Source organism: Danio rerio, chromosome 23, assembly GCF_052040795.2.
Source record: "Danio rerio strain M-AB ecotype USA chromosome 23, GRCz13ab, whole genome shotgun sequence".
Lineage (NCBI taxonomy): Eukaryota > Metazoa > Chordata > Actinopteri > Cypriniformes > Danionidae > Danio > Danio rerio.
This window is the reverse complement of record NC_141043.1, coordinates 8891436-8903777: the sequence shown is the minus strand read 5'-3', so window position 1 is coordinate 8903777 and position 12342 is coordinate 8891436. Positions and strand designations below refer to the sequence as shown.

At 35.6% G+C, this 12342-nt stretch overlaps 1 protein-coding gene across 11 annotated transcripts in view; it reads right to left on the bottom strand.

Annotated features, from left to right (window-relative positions):
- Positions 1 to 12342, bottom strand: part of rgs19 (regulator of G protein signaling 19) — a 98715-nt gene that overhangs the window by 65223 nt on the left and 21150 nt on the right. For 8 of the 11 annotated variants that reach the window (XR_015522556.1, XR_015522558.1, XR_015522555.1 and 5 more), the window contains exon 2: positions 6183 to 6293. The exons of the other annotated variants lie outside the window; for them this stretch is intronic. Coding sequence is in view for 4 of the 8 variants with exons in the window: in XM_087304948.1 (XP_087161074.1) it covers positions 6183 to 6197 (15 nt within the window). In the remaining 4 variants the exon portion in view is untranslated. The remainder of the gene's footprint in view (positions 1 to 6182; positions 6294 to 12342) is intronic. 11 annotated transcript variants of the gene reach the window in all.

The window sequence follows — 12342 nt, the reverse complement described above, 5'->3', positions numbered from 1 at the left end:
CCATAAGTCAGTCAGAACACAAGTGGACATTTAACATTAACATTTAACACAGTTGTAAACAGTCTAAAATTGAGCTTTGAGCTTGTCCACTTTTCACTATATACTGATTGATGCGCTGGTCGACGGACTGATAGTTTATCACATGAAAATAAAGGGTTTGCTTAATGAAGTTATGCTCTTTCAAATGCTGTTATTAAAAGTGGATTATGTCACATATTCCTTATTATAAATAAACTGTTGATTCTTGTAATTTATTCAGGTTAAACAGTATTTGCAATGGCATTCATGCCAAATTGTTTCTCCTCAGTATATTGGAGTTGCACAATTGCTTTTAAGAATAAAGAACATCATATGCAAGCTATAAACAATGCAGATCTTCTTTTTGGTTTTCTACGGAAAGGCTACAGTCGATTTTTTATAAGAGACTGTTTTATTTCATTTTAAATTGGAATGTTTTGTATGAATTTATGTATCCAGTAGTTTACTTAAGTTAAACCAAATATATTTTAGTCAACTAAATCTAGAGGATGAAATTTGGCTGACTTAAACTAGACTAAAACTTAAATGGAATTTTTGAAGACTTAAGGCTCGTACACACCGGGACGCTTTTCATTTGCGTTTAACGTCAGCGTTTTACGAGAAGTTTTTCCGGATTCAAACCCAAGCGATTTTCACTGGCGTCAAGCAGAAGAGTATGCAAAATCACTCCTTAATGTTAGGTGGCGATACACAACTTTAAGCTTCTGACACTTTACTTATAACACAGAAGAAGAGGAAGAGAGGAAGTTCACACGCTTGTTGTTAAAGTTACTGGTGATTCGAATAAGATGGTTCAAGTAGCAGCTCCAGCTCTAGCGATGAAGAAATGATTATTGTTCACAATAGCAATAAGCAGCTCCATGTTCATAACGCCTCTGGGCATCTTCTTCAATGTGCGCTCACATTCACAGTTTTGCGTGTGAGCGCCTCCAAGTGTCATTTACTGTAACTTTCGCAGCTCTGTGCACGTAAACAAAGGTGGCAATCTGATTGGAGGAGAAGCTTTTGACACCGTGCGTCAAAACAAAAAAACGAGCATGAGGCCTTTCTTTAACCCTTGTATGGTGTTCAGGTCTGTGAGACCCGTTTTCAGTTTTTTTCAAAAGAAAAATTAAACAATGAATAATGTTTTTTAACCTGAAATTCATTGGCTTTGGCTTATTTTCTGTGAAGAACATAAATCCGAACAAATTTACAATGACCGCATAATGAACCTCCCCCCACACATTTACATTACATACAAGGTGTTCGGGTCCACTAGACCCAGGTCTAATAAAAGTCTTGAAAGTGTAGGTCCAGTGTTCCTACACTCCGTCTTCCTCTTTTCTGGTGGAAGAGTTTTATTTTCAAGCTTTATTTTCTCAGACCCTGTCCCAACTGCGAACTAGGGGCATAGTACTATATATAAGACTGCCTTCTTATCACAACTGATCAAGACGGCCAAAAGATTATCTGCTGCGAAGGCCTTGCAATTGATTGTGAAAGAGAGAGGAGCTTCTGATGATGATGTCAATGACAATGGTGGGAAAAATACGAAAAAACTAATCTGTGGGTTTTATTTCTTTCATAACATATATATATATATATATATATATATATATATATATATATATATATATATATATATATATATATATATATATATACAGTTGAAGTCAGAATTATTAGCCCCCCTGAATTAGTAGCGCTGCTGTTTATTTTTTTCCCCAATTTCTGTTTAATGGAGGGCAGATTGTTTCAGCACATTTCTAAGCATAATAGTTTTAAAAACCTATTTCTAATAACTGATTTATTTTATCTTTGTCATGATGACAGTAAATAATATTTTACTTGATATTTTTAAGACACTTCTATACAGCTTAAAGTGACATTTAAAGGCTTAACTAGGTTAATAAGGTGAACTAGGCAGGTTAGGGTAATTAGCCAAGTTATTGTATAACGATGGTTTGTTCTGTAGACTCTCGGAAAAAAACTAGCTTAAAGGGGCTAATAATTTTGTCCCAAAAATACTTTTTAAAAAATTCAAAACTGCTTTTATTCTAGCCAAAATAAAACAAATAAGACTTTTTCTAGAAGAAAAAATATTATCAGACACACTGTGAAAATTTCCTTGCTCTGTCAAACTTCATTTGGGAAATATTTAAAAAAGAAGAAAAAAATAAAAACGGGGCTAATAATTCTGACTTCAACTGTATATATATATAAAAACGAGAAGCACATTAATTCATCAATATGATCTAACAAAGATAAAGGGGAAAAATTAACCAAGTTTGCTGTTCATATGGCTTGTAATTGGGATTAAGTAATTTAACATAAACATATTTGATAGTGTTCATTTGGAAAGCCAAAACTCTAACAGGTCCACCAGACCCATGAACACTGGCTTAGTAACAAAAATACGAACACCACACAAGAAAAAAATTACGTTTTTTTTACTGCCGTTTTGCGCGTTGGTTTGCACAATCACATTAGCGCCGTTTATTTAGTCACGAGGCGTTAAACGTCGACGGAAAATGCGAGCCTTAAGATTAAAACTAAATAAAAAATATGTAAAAATTGCTGGTCTAAATATGGATTGATCTAAATATATATATATATATATATATATCACTAAACAATGCAAATATCACAATACATTAGCATTTTTGTCCAAACAAAGCCTATGTTTCCGCAGTGTTCATGCGTGATCACTACAACACTCCAGCCGTGGTGACCATGAATCAACCCTTGTAAGACTGGATCCTGCAGCTTTCTGGAAAGCAGCCCAGATCCGCTAGGCTATGCCACCTCCATCCCTTTTCAAAAGATGTAGCCACTTCTAAAATGAGTAACAAAACCAACAGGCTTGAGAGCACTCGCACAGAGCTCCCCCAACCTGGCATCAAGCGTGAGAAAGTCAGGGATCTCCCGAGGGCAAGAAACTTAACCCAGCAGAGGGGGAGGGAGAACGAGAGAGAATGTGCACCAATGTTCAGCTTCATATATAAATATACGAGTCAAACTTTAGGCTATAGCACTGGGAGGAGCATTGCGGAAAGACGTGCACCTAAATCAACAGCTGGAGATATGAGTAAGCTGCTCTGCGCTATTAAAGATGAGAGGGAAACTCTCTTACACACATACAGAATGGATGTCTGTCTGCTTGTCTGTTTTTAGATCTAAATCTAGCTTTCCGCTAACTTTATCCAGATGCCATGGTGAACAGGCCATGAATCATGTGACTTATCACTCCCTCCTTCTGCTGACTTCTTTCTGTCTCTCGGCTCTCTTTATTTCTGGCTTTCCAGCAGTCAACGCATCTTGATGAACATCTTATGCTCTTTGTCCATGCGCGCTCATTTGTGAGCTTTGGTGAAATTTGTGTGCGTGTGAAAATCTCAGAAGTGTAGTATAAGCGTCTTGACAATACAACGAAGACAGATGCTGTCTACAGAGAATAAATCAAAATGTCAAAAGATGTCTTTAGGATCTTAGTTATAATTAGCTTAGTTTGGGCTAATTTAAAATTGGTGACTGTCTTGGATTAGTGTGTGTTTGTATGTGAGGAATAGGGAGAGTCGAGAGAACAAGGCTGAGGAAAAAAAAAAGAAGAGACTTGAAGACAGTAGACAGTTCACATGCTGTAACCAACTCCAGGAAAGACCAGTATACATCATTTCTCAAGAATCAAACATAACAAGCTCTATTACAGAAAAGAAGACAACACACAAATAACGATAAACATCAGGAGAACTGCTGATATACTGGTATAACCAAGACCAGACCGAATCTGCATATGCTCCACATTCTCTTATCTGATCTTTGAGGTAAAACATCTTAAATGTTGTTAAAGTAGACCTAGTATACCTCTTTTACAAGATATAAAGCAAGTCTCTAGTGTGTTTGTGAAGTTCCAGCTCAAAATACTACATAAATACTCTTTTAGAACTCTTTAAAACTGCCCCTTTAAGGTTTCGATCTAAAATGTGCCGTTTTGGTGACTGTCGCTTCAAATTCAAATGAGACTTTGCTATTTTCAAACGAGGGTGGAAATTTATAATCCTCCTATTCTCTTAAATTACCTTCTGCTTCTCACTTAGGGCTGTCTATGCTAATGAGGGAGAGATTCTCACTAATAGAGGCTTTTCATGACAAGTACAAATAAGAGAATGTCAATCAAAGTGTTTCTGCACACTTTTTTTTATTTAAGTGGGATTCTAAAAAATATAATTTATAAATTTTATTTATATATTTACACGGCTGTTCATTATGCTGTGGAGACCCCTGATCATTAAAGTGACAAAACCGAAAAGAAAATGAATGAATGAATGAATAAATGAATAAATAAATAAATAAATAAATATAAAAAAAAATCAAAAGGGGGCTAAAAATTCTGACTTAAAGTGTATATACAGTTGAAGTCAGAATTATTAGCCCTCATTTGAATTTTTTTCTTTTTTAAATACTTCCCAAATGATGTTTAACAGAGCAAAAACATTTTCACAGTATGTCTGATAATATTTTTTCTTCTGGAGAAAGTCTCATTTGTTTTATTTTGGCTAAAATAAACGCAGTTTTTAATTTTTTAAACACCATTTTAAGGTCAAAATTATTAGCCCTTTTAAGCTATTTTTTTCTCGATAGTCTACAGAACAAACCATCATTATACAATAACTTGCCTAAATACCCTTACCTGCCTAGTTAACCTAATTAACCTAGTTAAGCCTTTAAATGTCACTTTAAGCTGTATAGAAGTGTCTTGAAAAATATCGAGTAAAATATTATTTACTGTCATCATGGCAAAGATAAAATAAACCAGTTATAAGAAATGAGTTATTAAAACTATTATGTTTGGAAATGTGTTGAAGAAATCTGCTCTCTGTTAAACAGAAAATGGGGAAAAATAAACAGGGGTTAATAATTCAAGGGGGGGCTAATAATTTTGACTTCAACTGTATATATATATATATATATATATATATATATATATATATATATATATATATATATACACACACACTGTTGCCAAACAGAATTTGCAGATGCTCCACATTTTTTGATCTGATCTTTGAAGAAAGAAATCCTGAATGTGTTTAACTGGGACATATCATGCCCAGTTTTTTATGTCTATAGTGTGTGTTTGTAAAATGTCAGCTCAAAATACCCCACAAATATTTTGTATAACTCCTTAAATTTGCCCCTTTAAGGCTTTGATCTAAGTGTGACATTTTGGTGACTCTTTAAACTCAAATGCGAATGCTATTTTCAAAAGAAGGCAGAGCAACAAATGCCTATGTGTCAGCATAGCGGCAGATTCAAACCAGGACTAACGTTATCTCTGTGAAAACTGAAAAATGTCAAAAGAAGTAGTTTAGAAGAAGCCTCCATGATCCAGGTTAAGTTTCTGGTGGAGTTTATGAGCTCACAGAGCTGGATGCACCTCTAAAAGGAACTAGTGGACTCAGACACGGCCCTAAACGTATTGACGCTGTTTTTTCAGCCTTCATAAAGCACATAATCAATGTTATTTAAAAAAATTAATGTTAGCCATTTAGTAATGAAGCTAGTCACCGGGCAGACAGAAACCATGCCCATCACGCGAATCCGCATCTGTTCTGAAGTGAATTTGATGCCGAAATTAAGCGGATTTGACGCACAAATGAAGCAGGGTTTTATGCGCAAATGAAGCGAGTAAACTCAAATATTCACGCTGCTATTTACGCATGAAAAGTGCAATTTATCCGCGCGTTCCGCATCTGGTGTGAACACAACATAAGAATTACACACTGGGTTCTATGGCATTGCTGCAAAAATGTAAACATTTGGAACTTTTACATTGGACAACAGAATGTTTAGGGGAGAAAAAAGTTTCTGTAGACTGTAAAAGGGCTATTCACACTAAGCAGAAAAAGCTTTGCTAAGAACTGAAGATCACTAAAAGTCTTTCAATGGCTTCAATGAAAAAGAAACTCTTTTGGAACCTTTATTTTTAAGTTATTCCATCTGGTCCAGGATTCTCCAAACAGTGCTAAACAGTATCTCTCAGGACATCACTTGACGAAACCCAATCGCATCATAAGACCCTTGAATCCTCTAACACAAATATAAACCATCACAAAGACACCCCAAACACAAACAGCAATGAGGAAAAAAGGGCCAGTTACCAGAATGTCCATCATGGCTTGGCGGAGGGCAGCCTACTAGTCTTAAAATCCTCAATGATGTTAATTGCCTGGACACATGCATGTCATCCCCCCGCAGGCCGCGGACCTCTCCTTCACACACAAACACATATAGCACAGGCCGGAAAGCACAAAAAACACACAAACAGGGCAACACACATGGACATACAAAAAAGGAGAGGGAACGGTGAGGGAGAAAAAGAGAGAAAGACTATATTAGTCACATCAAGCAAATGCTCACAATTAAATGTATGACTTTGGCTAATTTAGTCAAGCATGTTAAGTTTAATCATCTACTTACATGAGCAGAATATGGTGCATTAAGTTGTTTTTAATTTTGTTAAGTTAGAGAGATTAAAATAAAAACCATCAGCAAATAACATAATCCTTATACAGATTATTCTACACGGTCATCCATCCTTTTTTAAAAGTGAAAATGCTAAAAACTCCCCGAACGGATGGCCAGTCCATCACTGACTGTTATATGTAAGTACAAATCATGGTTTAACTGTTAACAGTCATGCTAACTAAAACAATGTACGTTTGTCCCACGTAAATGTATTCATGCGGCATTTTAAATATTTCTCTTAAATACCAACGCTAACTATTCTTGTTAATAAAATGCCATATAAATCCAAATATCACCCTTTTTGCGATCACATTACAAAATCCAATTCACAAGCTATAACCTGAGTCACTCAGACTTAGAGCTGCACGATTCTGGCTAAAATGAGAATCGCGTTTTTTTTTTGCTTAAAATAAAGATCACGATTTTCTCACGATTCTGTAGATGTAAAATAACGGTATGGTAAAAACAAACATATGGCACAACATCGATAATAATATTATGTGTAGGTCTACTGGTTTCTATAAATAATTCTATTCTACTTATAATAATTCTGATGTTGAATTAATATGTTTGAGATATATGCTTGCAATCTGTCATATTAGACAAATTTATTCACTGGTAAAATCAGACATTTGCCATTATCAGATTATATTCAACAATATATAGGCTAGAGTAGTTATACTAACATTGTAAACATTTATTTTCATGCACAACTGTGGGTTCGCTATAAAAGAAAAAAAAAACATATCAAATGCTTGTCACATTCATAACTCTAAAATGCGATACGATCATTTGAATGTAGTGCACACTTTCGGTTTCATTTTGACTGCTAAGTGCTTGTTCATACTTCATACGTCACGTGTGATTTCCCGATCGCAAAAACATCATTATATTAAGACAAAAATTGCATTTTTAGGTGAATTATACCTTATAAATACAGTATGTGACTCATTCAACATCATTTGAAGGTGTCAATGTCACTGAGCAATGTGTGTAAAACAATGAAAAGACTCGTGCAGCCGGCTTTTCTTCTCTCCTGCACTTGAAAATATGATTGGCAGAATCGTAGAAATGCTGGATTAAGATCAGATAGGGGGTCGAATCGAGATTGCGATTTTTTAACGATTAATTGTGCAGCTCTACTCAGACTATACATGTGAAAATAACACTAAAATTACAACTGTGTAGCTATAAAAGAGGAAACACATTGAAAAATTAGCTATCTTGTTCATATGTGCAGTTTTTGTTGTGAAAGGTTCAAATATACTCTATAATAAGATGGACATGCAGGTTTTTTGATCAAAGAATACCTGAAATCGGCAACAGTTTTCTAACTTTGGAGTGTAGTTTGATATCTTTAGTACTTTAGGGACCCTATGATACACCCAACGCAATAAGGCGCAAGATGTGTTTGTTGCTATTTTCAGACCAGTGCAACCTTAATTTTCACTTTTTGCAACACATTGTTTAAATAGCAAATCCATTTGCGCCACTTTGTGAACTCAAGTGCTGGTCTAAAATAGAGGTTAGTTACGCCCCATTCACACAGGGCTTCAACGGGAAGCATTAACTTTGAATGGGTGACGTCAGGCATTGCCGAACTGCAATGTGGATCTGTCTGCGCCGCTTCAGAGGCGTTTCTCACTGCAGAAGTTTGGACTAGCTCAACTTTTCAAGCGCCGACAGAAGCGTCAGCCAATCAGATCACTGTATGGAAATACACCAGCTAGACAGTGGCCTATTGTAGACTGAATTTCATTGGCTGACGCTGCTATGACGATCGCGTTGACCCCAACTTCAGACACGACTTCAGTCAAGCGTTGACACTGAAGCCCCGTGTGAATGGGGTGTTAAGGTGCATTGTTGGCACGTTGCTATTTTAAAGAACTGAAATACACATTGCTTAATACACACATGATGCACAGCAATACACAAATATCTTTACATAAGATAAAAATTAAAGGAATAAAATGTTTTAAAATTATTATTTCCTACATAAGTATAAAAAACGACAACTACCATGCCTTCTTCTCACAGGGCTTTTTTCAGTTTATTCATGACAGTATGCTTTGGTATAATATTATTATTAGCAGTGTAATTTATTTATTTATTTATTTATTTATTTATTTTTTATTTATTTATTTATTTTTTATTTATTATATGTATATTTGTATTTGTTTTAATAAAAACATTTGTCCACCTGTCGGGTTTTAGGCACGTATGCATCATTATGGGGTATAGGAATAGGACATGTGTTTGGATATAGCTCAGTTTTTTGACCACACTTCATTAATATTGTTCATTTATTATTTGCTGGAAATAAGAACTGAATTTAGAAATAGTTTTGAAACAAATCTTTGCGCTTCAAAAACATGATTAAATCTGTATGCTAATGGATGTCTTCAGTGAAGTGAGTTTCCATTGTTTTCTTACTCAACAAAAGTAAAGGAGTAAAGAGTAAAAGTAAAGTAAAGAGGCTAAATGGAGGATGCTCTTCTTTGTCCTCACACTGCAGATGCTGTTTAACACTTTTCTTGCTAGTAAAGCATTCAGTTTTGAAAAGTGGATTCAGACCCCCCTAAAGCTTTTGCGCCATGCGCTTTAGACTCTGCGCCTACAGTAGATTGTTAAAACAGTGCCCTAGGTCTTGTCATTTACTTTCTTCTTGCTGCATTAAAGAAACATTAAACATTGAAAATAGTATGGTTTAATTTCTGCTTTCACACAGTCACAACACAAACAAAAAAAAAATAATGAATTGATAAGATGGAAAAAAGATCAGAGAGAAAATAAAACTATTTGTATAACAGGCCTAAATATGATACAATAAGCAACAAGTTTAGATTCCCCTAGCATTTAATATCATTGGTCTGAACTTTACATTTGCACTACTCGACAAAAATTTGGAATGTTTTGGGTTGAAAATATTATAAACAAGTTTCTTATGCTATGCAAGGCTGTTTTTATTTGGGCTAAAGGGCTGCTGCTGTATAGTTTTACAGTAATCATGATAATTTTTTGCATATTTTTATGTTGTGTTAAAAAAACTCTTATTATGAAGCACATATTTACATAAGATGAAAAATTAGGATGTCTACATTAGTTCAGGACAGATCTAATATAATTGGTTAGTTTAGTCATTAGGGTGCGAAATTGCAACCGTTTTGGTCGCATATGCGCCCAAAATTTTATTTTTGCGACCTCAAAATATATTTGGGAGCGTTTGTGCGAGTGCATAAAATTGATGTGGTGTGACCAGTTTTCACAGCAACATGTTCACCACATGCGCAGAATTAGGAGGCATTCACGCATTAAGCATATTTGCACCTAAAAACACCAAACGCAGCGCTCAGGTATGGTTTAAAACAGTTGCGTGTAAACTTGCTGCAGTAAACAAAGCCTGCAATGCCTGCCCCGTCTTCAAGCTCTTCTTATTAACCCACTGCGCTAGAACAGAATGCGAATGGATTGGTTAATATCAGCTGTCAATCACTCAGTTCCGATGACATGGAGCTGCAGCCGCGAAAATGTAAAGGCCTGGATCCGAGAGAATGAAAACAACACTGACAGATTTAGTTTTAGAAGCCACCTAAAGTTACAAATAATGGCACATCTGATCAGTGATCATGTGCTAAATGTCAATACAGCATTTACACTTTTTGAAGAGTGGATAAAAGACGTCCAGTGGTTTAAGTCCGCTATACAAATGACTAAAGCATTCACCGTAAAACCGGTGGGACGGAGTTTTCTGGTAACAGTGTTTTCCACTGAATCTACACATTTTAAGTATGAGATGTTCTAACGTTATTTAATCCTTCATTTAATCGTCACAATGCTGTCAGTCATGCAACTGACACCACGTTCACTATCGCTAAAGAGAATGCATTCACTGAGATAAAACTATATTGCAGCTCATGAAAAGTGCGTTATTGCTATTAAGATGACGCATACAAATATATTAAACTTTAATAATTTATATGTTGATATCAGGGCGATGCAGTGGCGCAGTAGGTAGTGCTGTTGCATCACAGCAAGAAGTTTGCTGGTTCAAACCTCGGCTCAGCTGGAGTTTCTGTGCGGAGTTTGCATATACGCCCTGCATTCGCGTGGGTTTCCCCCACAGTCCAAAGACTGTCAGTAGTGTATGAGTGTGTGAATGAGTGTATATGTAAGTTTCCCAGAGAAGGGCATCCGCTGCGTAAAAACGTGCTGGATAAGTTGGCGGTTCATTCCGCTGTGGCGACTCCGGATTAATAAAAGGAACTAAGCCGACAAGAAAATTAATGAATGAATGTCAATATCATCTGTGCAATATCAGACACCACCCATGAGAACAGCATGGTTAATATTGCTAATTCAGTTCATCTCATTCATGTCAAGCAGCGTTTGTAAGACCGGTGAGCGCATGCAGATTTGTGTTTGTTAGTTGGTTTTAGAGTGTTAATATATAATAGAATCTGTTAATATAAAACGTGTAGTAATGGTGCTGATCATTTTTGGTGGGTGAGACTAAATTTTGTCTGGTGCACCTACATTTTTTAAGTTAGAAGCACCAGTCCTACCAAGAAAAAAAGTTTAATTTCGAGCCCTGTGTGACCATACACATTTTCTGGTACTGTCATCTTAACAGATGATTTCATCATCAAAGTGTTATCTAGACACTAGATATACCTAGATACATGACAGAAACATATTGGAATTATATTAGTAAAATATGTTCAAAATAACAACACATACTTAAAATAAATAAATAAATATTGTGTAATAACATCACAATTCATTGATTAATGCACACTTGCTCAATACATCTATTCAATTCTCAAAAAAAATAAAATAAAATCTTACTGTCTGCAAAACTTTCAGCTGTAGTGTATAATAACTGCATAGTAAGCATCAAATATGTTCTCATTTGTTGTGATTGTCACGTCATCCAGCTTCCTCATATTCATTGTGAAACAAGTACTTAGCTTACAATAGCATTTAGCTCATCATACTTAGCTTAACACAACTTGTCTCAACAGTGAATCTGTTCATTTCTTTAAGGGAATGACAACTATATGAGGAACTTAAAAGACACTGAAATAGATCCATTCCTCAAAACCGAACCTGATCTTTAAAACAATCCAACTAATGTAAGTTAACATTTCCAGACGTGAAAATGACATGTTTGAAATTCCCTGGCATTTCCAGGTTTTCCCAACTCCGTGGGAACCCAAGGGATAAAGTACATTCTGTTCAGAAGGTTGTATCTTAATGTCAAAGGTCGGGTCTGTTTTCACAACCAATGTTTTCAAGAGTTTTCCATCAACTGGAACTTCTGGAGAGCACTGGTAAAGCATATTTCAATCTCCGTTCACATCAAATCAAACACGGTGCCCGCTCTGACCCACAATAAACCCAAAATATCAAACAAGTGACATGAGATCAAATCCGCTTAACCCTTAAGTCATACACTAAAAAATCCTTCATGTTGTCGCAACACAAATCAATTAAGCTCTCTTAAGCACCGGTCAGATCACACGATTTTTATAGTCAGTTACGAAAGTCACGATGTCAGATTATTCGATTTCTTTCTTTCTTGATAAAATCTTGACTTGTCGTGGGTAACAAATGTGCTACACTACACGTTCCTTCACGAGCAGTCGTCGCTTTATGTCTACGACAAACGTTATTTCCCAAAGCAGTCCCAAGTGTTGCTATAACGAAATATCTTATCTTAATGAAATGTTTTTTTGTTTTTTGTTTTCAATCTCAATAATACGAATGCCTGCAGATAACGTATAACTACATTAT